General features: G+C 40.1%; 1 protein-coding gene across 10 annotated transcripts in view; it reads right to left on the bottom strand.

Moving 5' to 3' along the window:
• Positions 1-20,347, bottom strand: part of DOCK10 (dedicator of cytokinesis 10) — a 187,819-nt gene that overhangs the window by 123,071 nt on the left and 44,401 nt on the right. For 9 of the 10 annotated variants that reach the window (XM_089509216.1, XM_089509209.1, XM_089509211.1 and 6 more), the window contains exon 2: positions 2,390-2,509. In XM_089509216.1, coding sequence (XP_089365342.1) covers positions 2,390-2,509 — 120 coding nt within the window. The remainder of the gene's footprint in view (positions 1-2,389; positions 2,510-20,347) is intronic. The other variant, XM_089509210.1, reaches the window with a different exon arrangement.

The raw sequence follows: 20,347 nt of genomic DNA, 5'->3' as shown, positions 1-20,347 counted from the left end.
ATGAAAACCCCATGATGAGAAAATCCAAATTGAAACAAGAAATAGTGCCAGAAGATGAGACTCAGAAGACACTCAATTAGCTACTAGGGAGATGAGAGGACAACTATGAGTAGAGGTGTGGCTAATGATGCAACTGGACTCAAGAGGAAAAAGTGATCAGCAGTTAACGTGCTTGGAGGTGAAAGGAAGTCCAAAGCTGCACAACACATATTACAGGAACTTGAAATGTGAGAAGGATGGACAAGGGGAAGCTAGACTTTGGCGTCTTTTTTTTTTGCTCCACGAGGAAGCTGCAGCAGACAAACTGCGCGGCTCCCTCATGGAGCAGAAAGAACCTGCAAAAAGCCATAATGATGCCGCAGTGTGCCAATGGTGCACTCGCAACATCATTATGGTGCTGCGACATGCGGACGCTAGGTGTCTGTCGCGTCAAAATCGCGGCACCTGTCTGTACAGGGTTGAGGACAGTTCTCTACCCACAGGACCTTTCCCCAGGAAAGGTTGAGGGATGCTCCCATATTAGAACCCAACCTGGCATGCCTCCGGGGAGCAACATTCCCCAAGAAAAACCCTGGGAGAGAATCTTAGATAGAGAATCTCAGGTCCAAAACACACTGCAGAAATAATCCAGTTTGAGACCACTTTAACTGCCCTGGCTCAGTGTTAGGGAATCCTGGAAACTGTAGTTTGTTGAATCACAAGAGCTCTCTGGCAGAGAAGGCTCTATGTCTCACCAAATTAGAGTTCCCAGAATTCTCTAGCATTGGGCAAGGGCAGTTAAAGTGGTCTCAAACTGGATTATTTCTGCAGTGTGTTTTGGACCTTAGGCCCCATTCCCACTGGGCTATAAAGCGAATAAAAAATCAGATTATAGGGATATCGTTCCCATTTGAACTCGCGTTCGATTCTGCCAACCCCCCTCCGCTCCACATAGATCGATGTGTGAGGAGACCCACTGCACACCCCTTTTATATCTATTATTTTTTCTTTTTACTTTTTCTGTTTTTGCTGAGTGCCTAAGCGGCTCAGCACTCCAACATCTGGAAGGCAATCACAATGACACCTAGCTGCTCAGGCATTTCAATGATCCATTGACCACACACACACACACACACACACACACACACACACAAACAGGTTTGAAAGACGCAAATGGGAACGGGGAACAAAAATAGCCCGTGTCAAAATGCATCGAAGTAACTGACATCACTGTGACGTCTAATCACCTAAGTGCTTGAATGACAGCTTAAAAAAGGAAAAAAACAGTTCCAGACAGGCAATGGGAAACAAAAAAGTCAGCATCAAAATACAAGGGAGAAATATCAATGGGAACGAGAATATGGTTCAAGAAAAACCGAGCCTGTTTGCTTCCTTTTGTAATGGGAACGATGGAAATGATTCGAATATGACTCGGGAACTCGCTCCGAGTCTGACTCACAGCAAGATCCGTTGCTTTATCACCCAGGGGGAATGGGGCCTTAGATAGTTATGTCCTCAGGGACATAATGTCCTCCAAGCAGTGCCATTGAAACTAAAATGCTTCCATAGCTTGGAGGTGATGAGGCTTCCTATCACAGAGACCAAAAATTTTGGTGTTGGCAAACCCCTCCCCCCCCCCCAAAAAAAAAACAACCCAGCAATAATGTCCATAAAGGTATGCATCCCTAGACTCAGGCCTTCTTTGCACTGGCCAGGATACTCCAGAGGCATTCTGGCTCTAGAATTGGCCTGACCTCCCCCCATTACCTGGCTCTCTATTCTCACACTGGGGCAGCTCAGCAGGACACTTGTGCAGACAGTGCCCCAGCACAGGATAAGAGGTAAGTTTTTTAAAATTTGTGTTAAGGGTGTTATCCTCTGGTTCTGGGGCTCAACATGCCAGACCTCATCTGGACTGTTTGCAGCAGAACTGGGTTTAGGCTGTGTATTGTCCGAACAGAATGCTGCTAGAACTGGGGTGGGGCAGGTCTTTTGGCCCATGCAGACAAGGTCCAATAGGTCAGCATTACATTTATTTATTTATTTATTTATTTATTTATTTATTTTCATTTCTGTGCTTTGTTTCTCCCAGAAAGGGACCCAAGGTGACTTACAGATAAAGATTAAAATCCTGTTGGTGGACTATATTGGCATAACCACGTCAGTATAAATGGCAGGGAAGAAAGGCTGCAGTCATAGTGGCCATGACAGACTGAAGGAGATGGAGAAGCAGGCTGTTCAGAGTCAGCAGATTCCCTCACCACTGCTATGTCAGTCTATAAAACATACAGCAAGCATGGTGTATTAACAAGATTCTGGCCTTAGAAATGGATGCACCACAACTAGGACCTGCAGAGCTGACATGGTTTCGGTTGAGCTTTAGCTGTATTTGTACTAATTTAGTACTTACCGAAAAATCATTTGTGGGAAATAAGATGAGGTCTTTGAGTGGGTCATCTTCAACATTCTTCTCAATTTCTGCAATGACTGTTTCATAATCCAAAGGCTCCAGAAGTTTGGGCTTCTCCTGCTGAGGAAATGAAACAAAATACACACACAAAAAGGCAATATGAATTCTCAGCTTCCATTTTTTGTCTCCCTTCACTTTTGGGTTGGGTCTTCATTTCTAATATCATTTTACACAATGGAGTTGCTAGGTTTCTGGCTTCCTTACACAGCATGATGTGCTGAAGCAAAGCACACATTAACAACCAGAATTGTCTGATTAAAACATTCATTATCAGCCTGAATATTTCCTGATAGTCATTCTGCTCTGGGGGGCATAATTGTAATATGGAGAAAACAACAAATCATCCTACACTGTCACATTAACCTACTCATTAAGCTCAGGAACTTGTCTACAATTTTTTTTAATCATATGCAGTGCACTTTGGCACTGCATATGGGCAATTTTCTTCTAGGTGAGCTTGTTTCGGAATGGCCTATTTTAATTTCAATTGTTTCCATGAGCTGATTCATCCCTATTCCTCTCGTGCTTGGCCATATTTTCAGTTTGGGTAGTTTGTGAGAAATAAAAGCTCCAATATTTTGTTTAACTTGGCATTTATCCTGTTCTCCCTGCCAGCCTCATATTTTCTCCAGTCAGGAGCTGGATGATGCCTTCATAATCTATTACGGAAGTACTATTACTGCTATATTATGATATTAGCCTTTTAGAAAGCTTTCTGAAGATATAGCTGAAGAAAAGGTGCATTTGCATGTGTCTCAATATCTAACATAAAAGTAGAGAGAAAGGTGCTAATTGAGTGTGCAAAGATGTTTTAAATTCAAGGTTCCAGCCCAGATAGATAAATGGGATCTTGCCTATTATGTCTTGGACAGGGAAAGATAAAAGAAGGGTGGAGCCATCCCTAACAACTAATGGGAAGTCAGGTGAGTAAACCGTTCATAGATTTTTATGAACTGTTCATAGAAAGCAAGAAATCATGAAGAAAAACTCTTAGGCTGAGTTTATGGTCATTTCAAAAATATATATACTGTATAATTTAGAAAATATAAAAAGATTAGCTACAGCAGTTTTCTAATTGTGGCAAAAATCAGTTTTTACATTTTTATCCTAAACAAGGTTCTTATGCATGGAGGTTAGGCAATATAAATGCACATTGCAAGGCTCAGTTTAATGGGACAAGGTAGTTCAGAGGTAGCCTCTCCTCAAGACACTAGAGAGGATATTTTGAACTTGTGTGGCCAGGACACTATATGAATATGGAGGAAAGAGGTGATATGAGCTAGTTACCAAACCATTTGAAAAACTCAAAGATCCTGAGTATACCATTCTCTTTAGATCATCCTTCTCCTTCCTATCCCCAAATGTTTAAGTACATTTAGTTTGTGCACTTAATGGAACATTAGCCATCACCACCCAGCAGAGTCTTCCTGACATTATAGTCTTCCTGTCATTATAGTCTGGCCTACATCACACATCCCAGCTGACAGCAAATGGGATTGGCAGGCAATCACAGGGTTAAATGAACTGTTGGGATTGCAGACAGCCTGCATTTACTGGGACATGTTCTGTGCCTCAGGGCTGGGTGTGAAATGTAACTCATAGACTGATTTTGTTTTTGCCTTGTGGAGGAATTTGCACCTGCCCTCCATATACAGAAAAAGATCAGCAAGATTATATCCCTTGCATGAAGAATTCACACTGAAATTTAAGGTCTGATCCAGCACAGAGTTATAGATAAGGAAGAGTATACTTAGGATGGGGAAAATTCTTCCTTTCCAGATCCAAGATAGAAGAAAGCTGGAATGGCTGACATTTTATTGGATGTGTATTATGTGCTTGAAATGCCTTAGATGCCTTCCATAAAAATGAGACACATGCTTCAGAGGGGGCTGGCTATTTTTTGTGACTCTTATCCAAACAAGCCTGTGGTGTATGACAGTTGGGGATAAAAAATGTAACAGAGGAATATCTTTGAACTCCTCGAAGTGAAAATGGAACCTCAGTAAGGCAGTCTGGCTTATATATACCTGGAAGTATGCAGCATAGAGCAAATAAGATAATAATAATAACAATAATAATAATAATAATAATAATTTGTATACTGCCCTATGGCAAACCAATCCGGGCAGTTGACAACAGTAAAATATAAAATATAACAATTAAAAACACTTTATCCGCCCCCCCTTAAGACAGTATTAAACAGTATAACATATTAAAAACACAATATCAAAGCATAAAAACAACAATTAAAAATTAAAAACCCTGATATCCCTCTGTTGATCCTCAACCATCACTAAGATGGGGCCACGGGAGGAATGAGGGAATCAGGGAACCTGGGCCGGGATGGTTAATCTGGAAAGGCCTGGCGGAAGAGATCCGTCTTGACCGCTTTTTTAAAGCTGTCTAATGATGTTATCTGATGGATCTCATTCGGCATGTCGTTCCAGAGTTTGGGGGCGACAGCAGAGAACGCCCTCTGGGAGGTCGCCGCAAGCCTAGATTTTAGAGGCTGCAGTAAGTTCCTCCCAGAGGACCGGAGAGCGCGGGGAGGATTGTACAGGAGGAGGCGGTCCTTGACATAGCTTGGACCCAAGCCATTTAGGGCTTTAAAGGTGATAACCAACACCTTGTACTGGGCCCGGAAGCTGATAGGCAGCCAGTGGAGGAACCTCAAAACCGGAGTAATGATATAAATAAGATCTACAAATAAAAAACGGTAGGCCCTCCATATCCACATATTTTTTATCTATGGATTCAACCATTCACGGTGTGAAAATATTCCCAATATATATATATATATACATTCTAAAAAAACAAACCTTGATTTTGGCCATTTTATATAAGAGGCACCAATTTACTATGGCATTGTATTTAATGTGACTTGAGCATCCACATATTTTGTTATCCACGGGGGCTCCTAGAACCAAATCCCAGTGGATACCAAGGGACCACTGTAATATCTCAGCTAAAATCAACACAGATAAACAACATGTATGGTGTTTCTTGCTAAATGCAACCTACAAGCTTTAAATAAACCCTAAAGATTGATTTAATAGGACAAAACACATTATATCCAGGCATTGAAATGAAATATTTTGCTTATAGAGAGGACTTGCAGATGGTATTGTTTGTTTAGAACGTACTGTTTTCAAGAAGCTTAGAATACCTTTTTTGAAGTCTGCAGAGGAGCACAAGGTGAAATATACACCTGATCCAACAAACATCATTTTAATGAGATAAAGGGGATAAGGAGATCCTCTCACTTCACTTTCACTTTGAATTGTCCTTAGAGTTTAGCTGACTTAAGAAATTCTAAACTCAAGATTACTCTGTCTTGGGTGTGATGTTGCCATCTCAAAAAGCATCAGTAAAGAAAAGTTGCCCATATTATGTTACAAACTTGAGAGTAACTGCATAGAAAGCCAAGGAGAAAAAGTGCAAAGTGTAGAATAATCTTGATTTTGGAGAGTCATTTGGTTAGCTTATACAATGAAGTGAAGGAGGTTTTACTGAAATTACTGTACTTTGTTTATAGGATTCACATTTCTTACTAACACAGCACATTTGATCAACTAGAAGGTTTTGTACCCCCCCCCCCCCACGTTTTGTTATTCCTGATTTGTACAGCTCTACTGCCAGTGCAAAATTACTTTCCACTGTTTCTTCCACCCACACACTGACTCCACTCAACCACCGTGACCTTCACAACTTCCTGAAATACTCCTCCCTGTAAAGGCAGAATTTTGAAGAGCTTGTTAATGTTGAGAGGAAGTGTTCAAATGGATTCCATGAGAAAAATACCAGCTCCTCAGCTCTAGGCCTACTCAGAGATTAAGAACCTGAGAAAAATAAACACGAGGGACAGAATGTCAGATTTGTTCAGCTCAGTCACTGTTTCTGCCTGCATCTATGCATGGAAAGCAACTGTTTCAAAGGAAAAACTTGCACTATCCATGGAAACTGCTCATGATTTCAAAACCTGGAAAATCGCTGTGCAAAATATACTGCAAAGAGCAATGGGGGGGGGGGGGGTGTCCCACCTCCTTGTAAGTAAACTAAATAAGAAGCATCCTTTCCAGTAAACATATCACAGTAAGAACAAAATACCATGACCAGTGCACTAATTGTCAGTATAACCCACAGTCACAGACTTGGCTCATATTCTCCATCAATTGAACGGAGTCAAATGCTTGACTTTGCACACTTTGGTTCAGACATTCATCCCAGAAACGACAGGCTCATGTGCCAAACAGATACTTTTTTCATTAGCACAGCAGATGCACATCCACAATCTAGCATTTACTATGATTTATCACCATAGCAATAGCAATAGCAAGTACATTTCTCTACTGCTTATCAGTGAACCAGCACTCCCTAAGTGGCTTACAAAGTGTAAGCTAATTGACCACAACACGATAGCAACCTTTGGGAGGATACAAGGCTGCGTGTACCTTGGAGCTCCTGGGATTGAACTCACAATCTTGCACTGCAGTACAGGCATTTAACCATTGCACCATCAGGGCTCCCTACCATGTGTACAAATCGCTCATGGCTAAAAGCACCTATCTGATCTTGGAAGCTAATCAAGGTCAGTTCTGGTTAGTACTTGGATGGGAGATTGTCAATGAATACTAGGTTATCTAGGCTGTATTTTCAGAGGAAGGAACTGGCAAAACCATCTCTGAGTATTCCTTGCCTAAAAAACGCAATAAAATTTATGGAGTCTACATAGGTCAACAGGCAAGCTGAAGGCGCGCGCACACACACGCACATGCACACACACACACAAATTGCTTGGGTCTTCTTCCAAAGTGTCATTCTAGTTAAAATTAAGTTCTATTTAGTCTTGCTGAAGCCAATGGAACATAAAGATGTGAGGAACAGAAACACTATGAATTAATTGTTAGAATGGGGGATGTGTATAGCACAACTACTGGGAAACAGCCCCATGTAGTGTTTTGAGCATTAGATTATAACTCTGTAAACCAGGCTTCAAATCCTCACTCAGCCATGCAAACCCACTGGATAACCTTTGGCAAGTCATGCTCTCTCAGTCTCAAAGGAAGGAAAAGGGAACCCCCTCTGAACACACCTGTGGGGGAAAAAACCATAATTGGTTTTTCTTAGGGTCACCATCAATCAGAAACATCAACAACATAAATGATCAGGCTTCACATTTACTTTGTTGTCAGGATCAATACTATCTGGTGGTATGGTGGTTAAATGCCTGTACTGCAGACACTCACTCACAATCCAGAAGGTTGTGAGTTCAATACCAGCCAGGGGCTCAGGGTCCACTCAGCCTGACATCCTTCCAAGTTCACTAAAATGAGTACCCAGCTTGTTGGGGGGAAATTAGTTTACACACTGTAAACCACTTAGAGGGTGCTTAAGTGCACTGATAAGTGGTACAGAAATATACTTGCTATTGCTGTATATTTCAGAAACAATTATTAGCTTTACATACTTTAAGTATCACAGATATTTTTTTTTTTTGGGGGGGGGTGTCCTAAAGTGCTATAAGGTGAAAATCCCTCATTAGAATACAGCATTTAGTTCAGGTTCTAGTGAAGTCAAAGGGGCTTAAACAGTTTTTGTATAGAAAATCAAACTAAAATGTTGACCATATGGACTATGAATTGCATTCATTGATGTAACTGACATCTTGTAAGGGGGAGGCCCCTGGGTCTCCTATGTTCAAAACAGGGAGAAGGTGGGCGGATATGACATGGTGAAGACCTTCTCCAGTCCATGAGGCACCAATGGAAGAAGACAGTATCTGGATAGTCTCACTACTTTGACTTACCAAGAACTGTAACCATCAAAATTCAGTTTCAGTATTACTGGTTTTGTACTCTGTATGAAGCAATAGCTTGGGATATGGCACTCTTAACATCATTTTGAGAGTGGCTTGCTTCTTGGGTCTTCAGTGGAAAATCCTGATTTTTTTTTTGCTAGAGTTTTATTTTCATATGAAGAAAATTGCCATAAAAAAGCAGCCAGAAGCCTCATACACTTTGAATTAGTGCATTTCTCTCTACTGATACTTGCTGCGAGATTTGCAACTGAGCTAGGCAAGCTGAAAGCTTTAACAGTCCCAGGATTGTCTCTTTACTAAATTTAATTCGTCTGGTTCTCCTGGAAATGAACCAATTAGGCAGTCTCTGTGCCAAGACTGAATGGGGCAGGATTGGATTTTTATAATGCCTTTTTTGATATTTGCTAGCTTAAATGAGTAATAAATTATGTTAGCTAGATGCAAATAATGATGTGGCTATAAAAAGAGGCACTCACCAGCGTGCTCTTACTATTACACCCAATTTCTACAGAACAGTTATTTGCTAGAGTATAAAATGGAGTCTTCCTTATCCATTATCCACAGTAAAGCCTCCCTCATCATGCAGCTGGCTGGAGCTGGTGCCAGGACTAGACAACATTTTTACTACACTGCACAGCTGTAAATACACACACACGAGAGAGAGAAGGGGGGAAGGAGAGAGAGAGAGAGAGAGAGAGAGAGAGAGAGAGAGAGAGAGAGAGGATATGTAGGCTCACACATGCACAAACATATGTTTGCTTCAATATGTAGCTTGTCAATCATTAAATAAAATCCAACCTTCTACAAGCCCTCAGTGTTTGTTACAGTCACAACACTGTAGCTCTTCCAGCAATGACAACTAAAAATATCCTCATAATTGATTTCATAGAAGCAGACACAGCACACAATTTGCCTGAGGTGTCAAAATCTAACCACACTCAGAGGATACATTTGATACAAAGATATTTTTTGAAGCAATGGGGCAAAGCAGTGGATGTACAGCAACTTTGGATACAACTACTGGTAAAACCCAGGACACAGAGTCTCACAACCTAGAGCTGAACGCATACTGTTTCCCCCATCACGATCTTATTTTGTGGCTCCGCTACTGAACTGCTTAAAGTCTTCTGCACAGCCATACTTGTTCAGTTACATCCTAACAGTTCATTGTGTGCCCTCAAGCTGCATTGATACAAGGATGTTGTATTCCCTATGTAGTGGAGGCAGCAAGAGTGATTGACTATCTTGCTATCTCTGTACATTTGGAGCATCTTGCACAAGGGAAATGAGAAGCAGAACATTGAGAGGCCAATAGAAAATCAGCAAGATGCCAGTCTGTGCATGTCCTCATAAGGTGATAATCAAGGAAGGGAAAAATCAATTCAGAAGGTTGAGTTAAATTTAAAAAATGCTTTTGGAACATTGAAAAATTATTCACATGAAAAAGAGAATGAAATAGGCTTGCCAGACTGAAAATGGAAGGGACTCTTGTACCTTTAATGACTGTAAAGAAGGGGAAATTGAAATAGGTGTTCTTCATCACAGCCACATAAGAAGCAACACCTGGGCCCAATGCTATTCAACATCTTTATCAATGACTTGGATGACAGAATTGGGGGTATACATATCAAATTTGCAGATGATACCAAATTAGGAGGAGTAGCTAATACCCCAGAGGACAGGATCAAGATTCAAAATGACCTTGATAGATTGGAAAGCTGGACCAAGGCTAACAAAATGAATTTCAATACGGGGAAATGTGAGGTACTGCACTTAGGGCAGAAAAATGAAATGCACAGATATAGGATGGGGGACACCTGGCGGAAAGAGACTACGTGTGAAAGGGATCTGGGAGTCCAAGTAGACCACAAATTGAACATGAGTCAATAGTGTGATGTTGCAGCTAACAAGGCCAATGTGATTTTAGGCTGCATCAATAGAAGTATAGTGTCCAGATCAAGGGAAGTAATAGTGCCACTCTATTCTGCTTTCATCAGGCCCCACCTGGAATACTGTGTCCAGTTCTGGGCACCACAATTCAAAAAAGACATTGAAAAACTGGAGTGTGTCCAAAGGAGGGCAACTAAAATGGTGAAAGGTCTGGAAACCATGCCCTATGAGGACTGACTTAGGGAGCTGGGGATGTTTAGCCTGGAGAAGAGAAGGTTAAGAGGTGATATGATAGCCCTGTTTAAATACTTGAAGGTATGTCATATTGAGGAGGGAGCAAGCTTTGTGCGACATCCAGGATACAGTTTATATTGGATAACTATCTACTTATTCATACTGGATGTGTCCACACAAATTGATATACCTCCTAAGCTGTTTTAACAGCCAATCTTTACCACTGAAGACTTTTTGTCAAAACACATCTGGTTTTATTTCTATTAACCTTATATCTGTAATAGGCTCACATTGTTATCCCTCCCACATGTTTTTTTGGAGGTGTTGAAAACCTACCTGTATTTGTACTTTGAATGTCTGACATCTCCATGTACTTTGCTCACTGGTTGGGATATATAGTTTCTTAGCCTTGTACATACTGGCTATACTAGCATTTTTATAAGATATTTTATATTTTTATTTGATTCTATCTTCAGGCAAAGCACACAGATCTTATACGATTTCTGTCTGCCTGTAAGACTGATAATATTTTCAACTCACTTCTTTTATTTTGCTTTTAATAAACTGAACCTTTTCTTGTAGTACTGCTTTTTTCCCCTAGACTTTTTTGTTCTGCGAAATTCCTTCTTCTATAAAACCATTAAATGTGCAGGAGCCCTCAGCAGTTTTCACTCTGGCAACCTTAGTTCAGTGGAAGCAAGCAGAGCACTTTCTTGGATATTGTTGGGTCCTGTCCTGGGCCCAGTGCTATTCAACATCTTTATCAATTACATGGATGAAAGAATAGAGGGCATTTTTATCAAAATAGCAGATGACACCAAATTAGGAGGAGTAGCTAATACTCCTGAGGACAGGATCAAAATTCAAGATGACCTTAATAGATTAGAAAACTGGACCAAAGCTAACAAAATGAACAAAATGAGGGAACACCTGGCTTAACAAGGCTACAGGGATCTAGAAGTCCTAGTAGATCACAAGTTGAACATGAGTCAACAGTGTGATCTGGCAGCTAAAAAGGCCAATGTGATTTTAGGCTGCATCACTAGAAGTATAGTGTTTAGATCAAACAAAATAATAGTGCCACTCTATTCTGCTTTGGTCAGGCCTCACCTGAAGGATGTTGACAAGTTGGAGCGTATCTAGAGGAGGGCAACCAAATTGCTGAAGGGTCTGGAAACCATACTTTATGAGGAAAGAGGGAGCTGGGTATGTTTAGCCTGGAGAAGAGACAGTTAAGAGATCATATGATAGCCCTGTTTAAGTATTTGAAGGGGTGTCACATTGAGGATGGAGCAAGCTTGTTTTCTGCTGCCCCAGAGACTAGAACATGGAACAATATATGCAAGCCACAGGAAAATTAGGAACATTAGGAGGACCTTCTTGTCAATAAGAGCTGTTCGACAGTAAGAGCTGTTCAACACTCCCTCGGAGTGTGGTGAAGCCTCCCTTGGAAGTATTTAAACAGAGGCTGGATGGCTATCTGTAGGGGATGCTTTGATTATGCTTTCCTGCATTACAGGGGATTGGACTGGATGGCCCTTGTGGTCTCTTCCAACTCTATGATTCTATGACATAATGATGTGGATAAACAGGTGATTATAACTGTGTGTTATGTGTCTGACTTCACTGAGTAGGACCTGACTACACAAATCATCAGTGGTGCTCCTCCTCTATAGCTTCTGATACTGGTTTCTGTTCCAGATTGATTATGCTTATTTCTAAAGAATACAAAAGAAGATTGCTAGCTTTTCAACTGCCATGGCTCCATTTTGTGGATGGAACTATAACAGTAGAGTTCTCTAAGAGATAATTCTAAGTGTCTCACCAAACTATAAAGTCCAGGATACCATAGGATGAAAACAGAACAGTTGAAGTGTGCAGTGTAGATGCACTCTTAATATAAGAGGTAATTCATTTCAAGTAAGTATCTTCTGCTGGCCAAAGAAGCCTCCATATGGCATAAATGGAACAAACAAACAGCTGCTTCTGAAATAAATTACCACCCAATTGGTTAATATTGCAAGGTGAACACACATCCATGTCTGATATGAATCTTCTTTCCATTGCACTGATGAAAATGGAAATATCTACCTCCCCCAATTACACAGAAAATCTTCACAAAAATGTGATATGCAAACTCTAATCCATCTTTTTTTATCAGATGCAAAGGGAAATAGCCACAGCTGCAAAAAAAAAAAAAAAAAAAAAAAAAAAAAAAAAAAAAAGATATATGTCGCAATAATTGATGAATGTTGGCAGAAGTGGTGGATGATGAAAAATGAAAATATATAAAGTAAAGATGAAGAGATAGCTAGATGATATCAAGGAGATATGTAAAGTAAACAGCACTCTAGGAGGCTGGGAGATATTTCATCATATGGAACTAAATCAAACATTACACAAGCAGACTTCTAGTTATGTATAATGGGGTTCTGCTCTCTTTTCTTCCTCCTACAATCCACTACTCACATCAAAAAAAATGTTTCAGCAGTCCCTCCAACCATCCATAGCTGATGCAGCGAATGGGAAGCTGTAGTTGGGAAAGAGAAATTGACTTACCAATAGTGTCTATTCTACTGGTGGAAGGGCACTGTCAGCTACAATCACCTGACAGTCATCTCACTATGAGATACTTGGAAACTTGCTTGTTGCTAACTGCTGTAAAGTCAACTTCGACCTATAGTGACTCTATGAATGAGAGATCTCCAAGTCATCTTGTTATCAACAGCCCTACTCAGGTCTTTGAAACTGAGAAGGGTTGTTGATAAAAGGTTAACCTGGAGGTCTCTCCATCAAGTGTCCACATAGGACACTTACAATAAAGAAAAGCCTGTTCTAAGTTCCAAGACATCTTCCCTTTTCATGAAGGTAAAGTTATCACAGCAGAAAAATACTAGCACTACTTAGTATACTTGTATATCCACTAAACCTCACAGTAGTTTTGATGCACTTTTTTTAAAGTCAAATGACTGAATTCAAGGCTAAGCTGAGTAATTTGATTTAATTATGATTCTGCTTCTGTTGATTGTAGTGTCACAAAGTTGCTCTGGGTATTCCTCAAACATAGAAGAAATTGGCACATTTTTAACAGGATTTTGGAGGGAGGGGAGAGTAGAGTCAATTACCTTTGTGATTCTCTCTGTTGTTTCTGGTCAAATCTGCACTGCCGAATTAATGCAGTTTGATATTGCTTTAACTGCCATGGTTCAGTGCTATGGACTGCTGGGATCTGTAGTTTTGTGAGATATTAACCTTCTCTGACAGACAGCTCTGGAGCCGTAACAAACTACAAATCCCAAAATTCCAAAGTATTAGCTACGGCAGTTAAAGTGGTATGAAACTGCATTACTTCTGCAGTGCAGATACACCTCAGTTAGGGGAATCGTTTACAATATGAGTCATTATATATCAGGAATGGAAATCATGAGACTCTCCAGATACCGTTCCTGCAGGCTGGCTAAGGCTGCAAGGGCTTGAAGTCTAACAACATCTGGAGAGCCACATGATCCCAATACCTGTGCCATGCAGTGGGTAGATATAAAAACTTACAAAATTGAAAACTTGCACATAAAAAGCATGGTGGTGTAACCTGAATAAAATGATTTTAAAATAAGGACCTAAGGGCAGATTATAAATCCTACTGTATCATAGCATTTAACTAGTATCCTGCCTATGTTGGCTGTCAGGAATCAGACAATGCATACCAACTTTAAGCCTAGTTAACTCTAATTTTCCCTAATTGTTAACTTTGGGGCTCTACGAGATGTCGCCCCTTTCTGCCCTGGATTGGTGCCACGGCAACTGCATGCCACAGCACCGATCTGGCCTCTGTAGAGGACAAAAAGAGCCAGAAAAAAATGGCTCCTTTTTGTGCCCTCGAAAGGGTGCCACAGACGTCGTGGCACGGCTTGATGACGCCCCTTTGGTGAAGTGCTGTTTGGGCACTACGCCAAAGAGGCATCATCATGGTGCATGCCATCTGAACAGGTGTGTGCCAAGATGGCACCCGAGAAGCTCAGTGAGGGCTTTGAGCATGGGGACGCTCAGCCCTCACCCCACCAGTCTGTTAAAGTCCTTTCTCCACAATTTAGAGCAGTCCCCTCTACTTCAACCAGCTGAATACATTTTAAAAATCCTCTGCTAGATGAGATCAAAGGGCTTCATCTTTAAAACAGGATTTGCTACATATTTGTTTCCAATAAGAGAAAGCAACAGGGCATAGGCAGGAAGAGGACAATCAGGCTGAGCCTCTGTAACTCCAAAGTACTAAAGAAGATATCTTCATTATATGCACAAAGAAACCCCTACAAATGAAACCAATATTTGATTTATTTTATGCAGAGAGCCCTAATTTTCTCATGCAGAAAGAGAGAAATTCTCACTATCTCTGTCCAGAACTCATGAGGATATGGGTGGATAAGAACTCAGTTATTCTACCCTGCTCAAAAGAACCAGAAACTTGAAATGCTCAGTATTTTGAAGATCATCCAAGACACTAGTCATTAAAAACAAACAAACAAAACAACAAAAACAAAAACACACAGAAAGCCATTATAATAAAGTCCTCCTGCTGCTAGTCAGTAAACCTTGATTCTGTAGCTCTCTCTCTTTCTCTCTCTCTCTATGTAAAGTTTTTGTTTTGTTTTGTTTTCTCCAGCTGGAGTTGGCTGAGTATGTGTGGAGATAGGAACTCCTTGAACCATGGTATGAGCCAAATTGTCAGATTTCTACTGTAGCAAACCCTTTAAGTATGAACAGATTTCTACTGTAGCAAACCCTTTAAGTACCCTCCAACATTTCACATATGAAAAACGGGATACATCTGGCCAAGCAACATTAGAGTGTGGTCAGTTATTAATGAGAAATAACACACAAGCTAGCAGAGGCTGCAGCAGTTTGCTTTTGCATGAGTCTACTAAGAAGGGCAAGATTCTGCCTCCTGTCTCCCCAGAAGTAAGCTGAGGACCAAAAAAAGACAGTACAAGGATGGGAAAGAAACTGGGGCATTTTTTAAAAAAATATTTTTTTCCTTTAAAGTCATCTACAGAAGATAAAAAAAGAAACCAAATTTTAAAACTTTATAAAGCTTACAAACTAACAAGAGATTATTACAGAAACAAAATACAGTCACAACATCAACAACAAAACAACTTTTCCTACACTTTAAAAAAAAAATCTGTTTATCTATCAAATTCTTTACTTCTGGGTTTCTTACCTCTTCTTTCATATCTCATTATATATGTTCCAAACCTTTGTTTACATATATTGTTATATCTCAATCCAAGCCAATTACCCCCCAAAACTGGGATATTTTAATAGCACTTAGAAAAGCAGGATTACAAATTGGGACAGTTGAAGGGTATGTTATGTGTAACTTCATTTGTGTTCTAAAGATTGTGGCTGTGGATTAGTGCATTTTGGCTAAATTACACCCTCATAACTTAACTTTCACCAGGAAGCAAAAGTACCAAAGATCTGATATAGGGAAGAAGGTGCAAACAGATTCCACCTTCCCTTTTCACCCTGTTCATAGATCTGTTCCTGCTCTGTTACAGGCCAAAGCATAAAAAGTTAGCCTCAGCTTTCATAAGGTTCTTGCAGCCTTTGATCTGTAACAAATCTTAGTATTATAAAACATTGAGAAAATATAGTATTGATATAATCTCTTTAGGATACACATTAGAGCAGCACAAGATAGGAGAATTCTGTTCAAGGAACAGAAAGGATCAGATCTATAGTTCAGAAATCTAACACTGGAAGAAGTGCAATGTAACTACTGTTTTTAAAAAGCCACAGTAACAGTGCTGTACCAGAGCAATGCCTGAGAGAAGTACATCACCCCATTTTTGGAAGCTGACATAACTGACTTCTGAGTCTCTTTAACTTTAAAAAAAAATGAAAATACGTTTGGCACTTCTGAGACTGAGAGTGTATCCAGACAATATCGTCATTATGACATGATCCCTGCCTCTGTCACAGAATTTTAAGAGCAAGTACAGTTCGGTACTGTTTAACCGTGCACTTAAGCAGTTTACAATGTATAAGCCAATTGCTCCCAACAAGCTGGGTATTCATTTTAGTGACCTTAGAAGGATGGAAAGCTGAGTCAACCCTGAGCCCCTGGCTGGTATTGAACTCACACACTATACACGAGCCATAGTATCTTGAACCCCATGAAGTTTCCAAATGATTTCCAAGAGCAGCTTCTCTTGACAATCTGAATTTGCTAAGAAAGTGCAAGGAAGCTGTGGTGTTGTTGGAGTTAAATTGACCATGAAAACATCTCATCACTTCAGGGTAATTGGAAATGATAGGAAAATAAGGACTTGGGTCTCTAGAAGGACACACAAATACACACATTCAACTGATTCAAATAACAAGGAGATTTTTTTAAAAAATTTTTTTTAATGCACTTTGCTTATTAATAACTAGGAACATACTCTGTTATTAACTAAAAATAATTCAGATTCCACTGCTTTATGATTCTCTCCAAAATATTTTGAAATCAGAGACAATCACTTTTTGAAATTAGAGACAATGTGACTTAGATATACCTTGTAAGCAGACTGAGGTTTCAGTAATTGGTCAACATATAATTTAACAATTCTTATAAGTGTAAATTTCTTACAATTAAAATATATGCTTTCCTTCCCTTTAGAGCAGGAGTGAGCAAAGTGCAGTCTGTGCATGTTGCCTTTGGGAACCCACTGAAGCCCCTCAAAGGCCCCAGATCCCACCAATTTGGGATTTTAAAAGGGCTGATTTTAGGGCAATTCCCCCTCCTGTCCCCCCAAATGCCTAAGAAACAGCGGTTTCCTTCCTTAACTCCTTTGCTCCCATAACAGACCTTCCCACCCAAATAGCCCCCAAATTGGCCAAAATGATGACTAAATGTGACATCATGTCACTTTGGGCACACTTTGTGCAAACATGTGTTAAGCACCTCTGCATACTCTGCATTCTTTTTGAGGGTCCTCATATTTTCATATCTAGAGATAGCATTTGAGAGACTGATGACCTTTTAAGAACACTAAGGCTGCATCCACACTGCATATATAATCCAGTTTGGCACCACTTTAACTGCCATGGCTCTGTGCTATGGAATTCTGGGAATTGTATTTGGTTGTGGCATCAGAGCAAAGCCTCTTGCAAAAGCTATTTCCCTCAACATTTAAAGTATTCTTGACAGTTGGTGGGGACACCCACTCCAGTCCCCTCATCTGTTCTTTGGGAAACACATGCTACTGTGACCTGTCAGGCAGGTAAAGGAAGAGAAAATGGTCCCTGTCCTTATTGCAGTTGCCAACCCCTGCTTTAGAGCAAAACCTTGCAGTACTTCTTCACATTTTGCTCACACTCAGTTCTAGTTATACTAATGCCTATTTCAGCAAATCATACTGTTTGATCTAGTAAAAAAATCAGTTCAAGTTGAGTTCAGTGTTCCACTGTTATCATGTGTTTAAGACTATTTCTCCCAGGGACTTAAACATGTGAATCAGGAACTCTCATCTTTTGCTACTTCACCTAATACAGGCTGACTGGGAGTACTGAAAATGAATAAACATAGTAGCCAGAGGTAAGGCAATTCTGAAGGCAAAACCACTGGCAGAAGCTGAACAGTAAGAGTGCAAGGTGTATGTCTGCTAAGTGAATAGTCACTCTGACATGGACACATGCTACAGCCCTCAAATCTACTTTCTAGCACTCAAAGATAAGGGACAGGAATTGTTTTCTCTGTTCTGCTGTCATCCAATGTTCAATAAATAAAATCCTGTTCAAAATATGGAATGGTATGTTGGTATAGAATCCTGTTCAAAATATGGGATGGTATGTTGTTGTTATATGACCTAAAGTTGTTTCTGACTTATGGTGACTCTAAAGCTAACCTATCATGGGATTTTCTTGGCAAGTTTTTTCAGAAGAGGTTTGCCATTGCCATCCTTTGAGGGTGAGAGAGTGTGACTTGCCCAAGGTCATCCAGTGGGTTTACATGTCCAAGCGAACATTAACTGCATCATTTCCATTAACAAGAAAAGGAATTCAGTGAATTCCATAAACTTAAATACATAAACAAAAGATAATTTGAGGGGTTATGAGAAGAGGTGGGCAAGGTGTGGCCCATAAGCTGAATGAAACCCCTCCAGCTCATTTTCAAAGCCTTCAGCTGATTCCCAGAACCCCAAATTTGCTGGAAGTTTGTTTCATTTACTTTATTTATATGCTGCCTTTCTCCCAGGATAGGACACAACAAATGAAAAATGTTAGCAAAAAATTTTCTTGAACAGATCATACCAGGGCTCTCCTTGGAAGCATAGATGATCAAGTTGTGACTATCGTACTTTAGCCACATAATGAGAAAAGGCATGGATCACTAGAAAAAAAATAATGCTAGGAAAGATAGAGGGTATAAGAAAGAGAGGAAGACCACAGACCAGTTGGATAGACTCAGTCGGGGTGTGGTGGAGGGTTATGGGCAAGGGCTTGCAGGATCTGGGCAGGGCAATGGAAGATAGAGATTCTTGGAGATGTCTCATCCACAGGGTCGCCATGAGTCATAGCCGAACTCGATGGCAGCTAACAACAACAACGTTTTAAAACCATTTTAAAATCACCACATTAAAATACTATAAAACTGATCAAAAATCAAACAAAAAGAAGCTGAAGTTGCTTCATAATGAACCCAGTGCCAGACTGCATTGTGTTTTTGGTTGGCCTTTTCCCCCCCAAATAGGAAGCGACCTGGCCTCCTGAACACTAACAAATGCACATCTCCTGCATTATGTTTATATTATACTGTGCACTGTTCTTATCTGTGGGCTTGCCATCCAGGGATTCAGGCTTCCATGGACAGCAAGCCCCCACTGTTTGTAATGGAGACATATGTGGCTGTGCACATATCACTCCACAAAAGAAAACAACAGCACTTAAGGTTCCACATTTTTTTTTATCTGCAGGTGGGACCAGAATGGATCCCCACCGATACAAAGGGATGACTGTAAACCTATTTGCAGCAAAAATATGTATATAATGTAATATATTGTATTATGCATCCTATAATTTCCCCATAATCACCTGCATTGGAAATTCTTGGCACATTGTGTCCTTTCAGAATATAATTAAGATTCTTGGAACCATCCCGGGATAGGGATGGCTAGCTGTATATTGTCAGCAAATATGCCTTTGAGACAAGTGTTTATTTTGTTCTACTTGGGAAATATTGGGTGGGAAGTTATAGGCTGTGAACTGTGAAATCAAGAAAACCCATATAGAGGCTAAATAAGCCAGGAATCAAACTGACAGAATAGCAGGTCATAGAAACTGTATCAGTATGCAAAGTGATTTTGTAGCACCTTTGAGACTAACTGAAAGTAAGAAGCTGGTAGCATGAGTTTACTTCCTCAGACTCAAGTCTGCGGAAGCTCACACTACCAGCTTCTTCTTTTAGTTAGTTTCAAAGGTGCTACAAGATCCCTTTGCATACTTATTTTCCAGACTAGCACAGTTAAGTTTTGAATAGAGTCTATATCTTATTTTAATACATACTTAAGAAGAAAAAGGTTTAGAACATACTGCCTCTGTGTTGAATGAGACACAATTTAAAAGAGAATCAACAACAGGAAGGAACTGCAGTTTGCCCTCCAAAAATACCCTAAGAGTGGCACAGAATTATTCTAAAACAAGTTGTGATGCATATGCAAATAAAAAAGCTCTATAGAACATTTATGAGATCTCTAAAATGCTGTAGATCTTGTTTTTGAACCAGGATGGTGTTTCCAACAAATCATGTAAAATGATTTAGTTAGTTCTCATAACTGCAATTTTTTTTTAAAAAAAAAAACACCACATTTCACAAAAGCTACTAAAATAATAATCTTTTATGTAACTTTGAAAAAAAACTGAATCCAACAAGCTAGCATGTAGTAGGCACATCAGGGATGTAGCCAAGGGGGGGGGGG

Source organism: Sceloporus occidentalis, unplaced genomic scaffold, assembly GCF_023333645.1.
Source record: "Sceloporus occidentalis isolate IW3139 unplaced genomic scaffold, rSceOcc1.0.p SCAF_2, whole genome shotgun sequence".
Taxonomy (NCBI): domain Eukaryota; kingdom Metazoa; phylum Chordata; class Lepidosauria; order Squamata; family Phrynosomatidae; genus Sceloporus; species Sceloporus occidentalis.
This window is presented reverse-complemented; position numbering and strand designations above follow the sequence as displayed.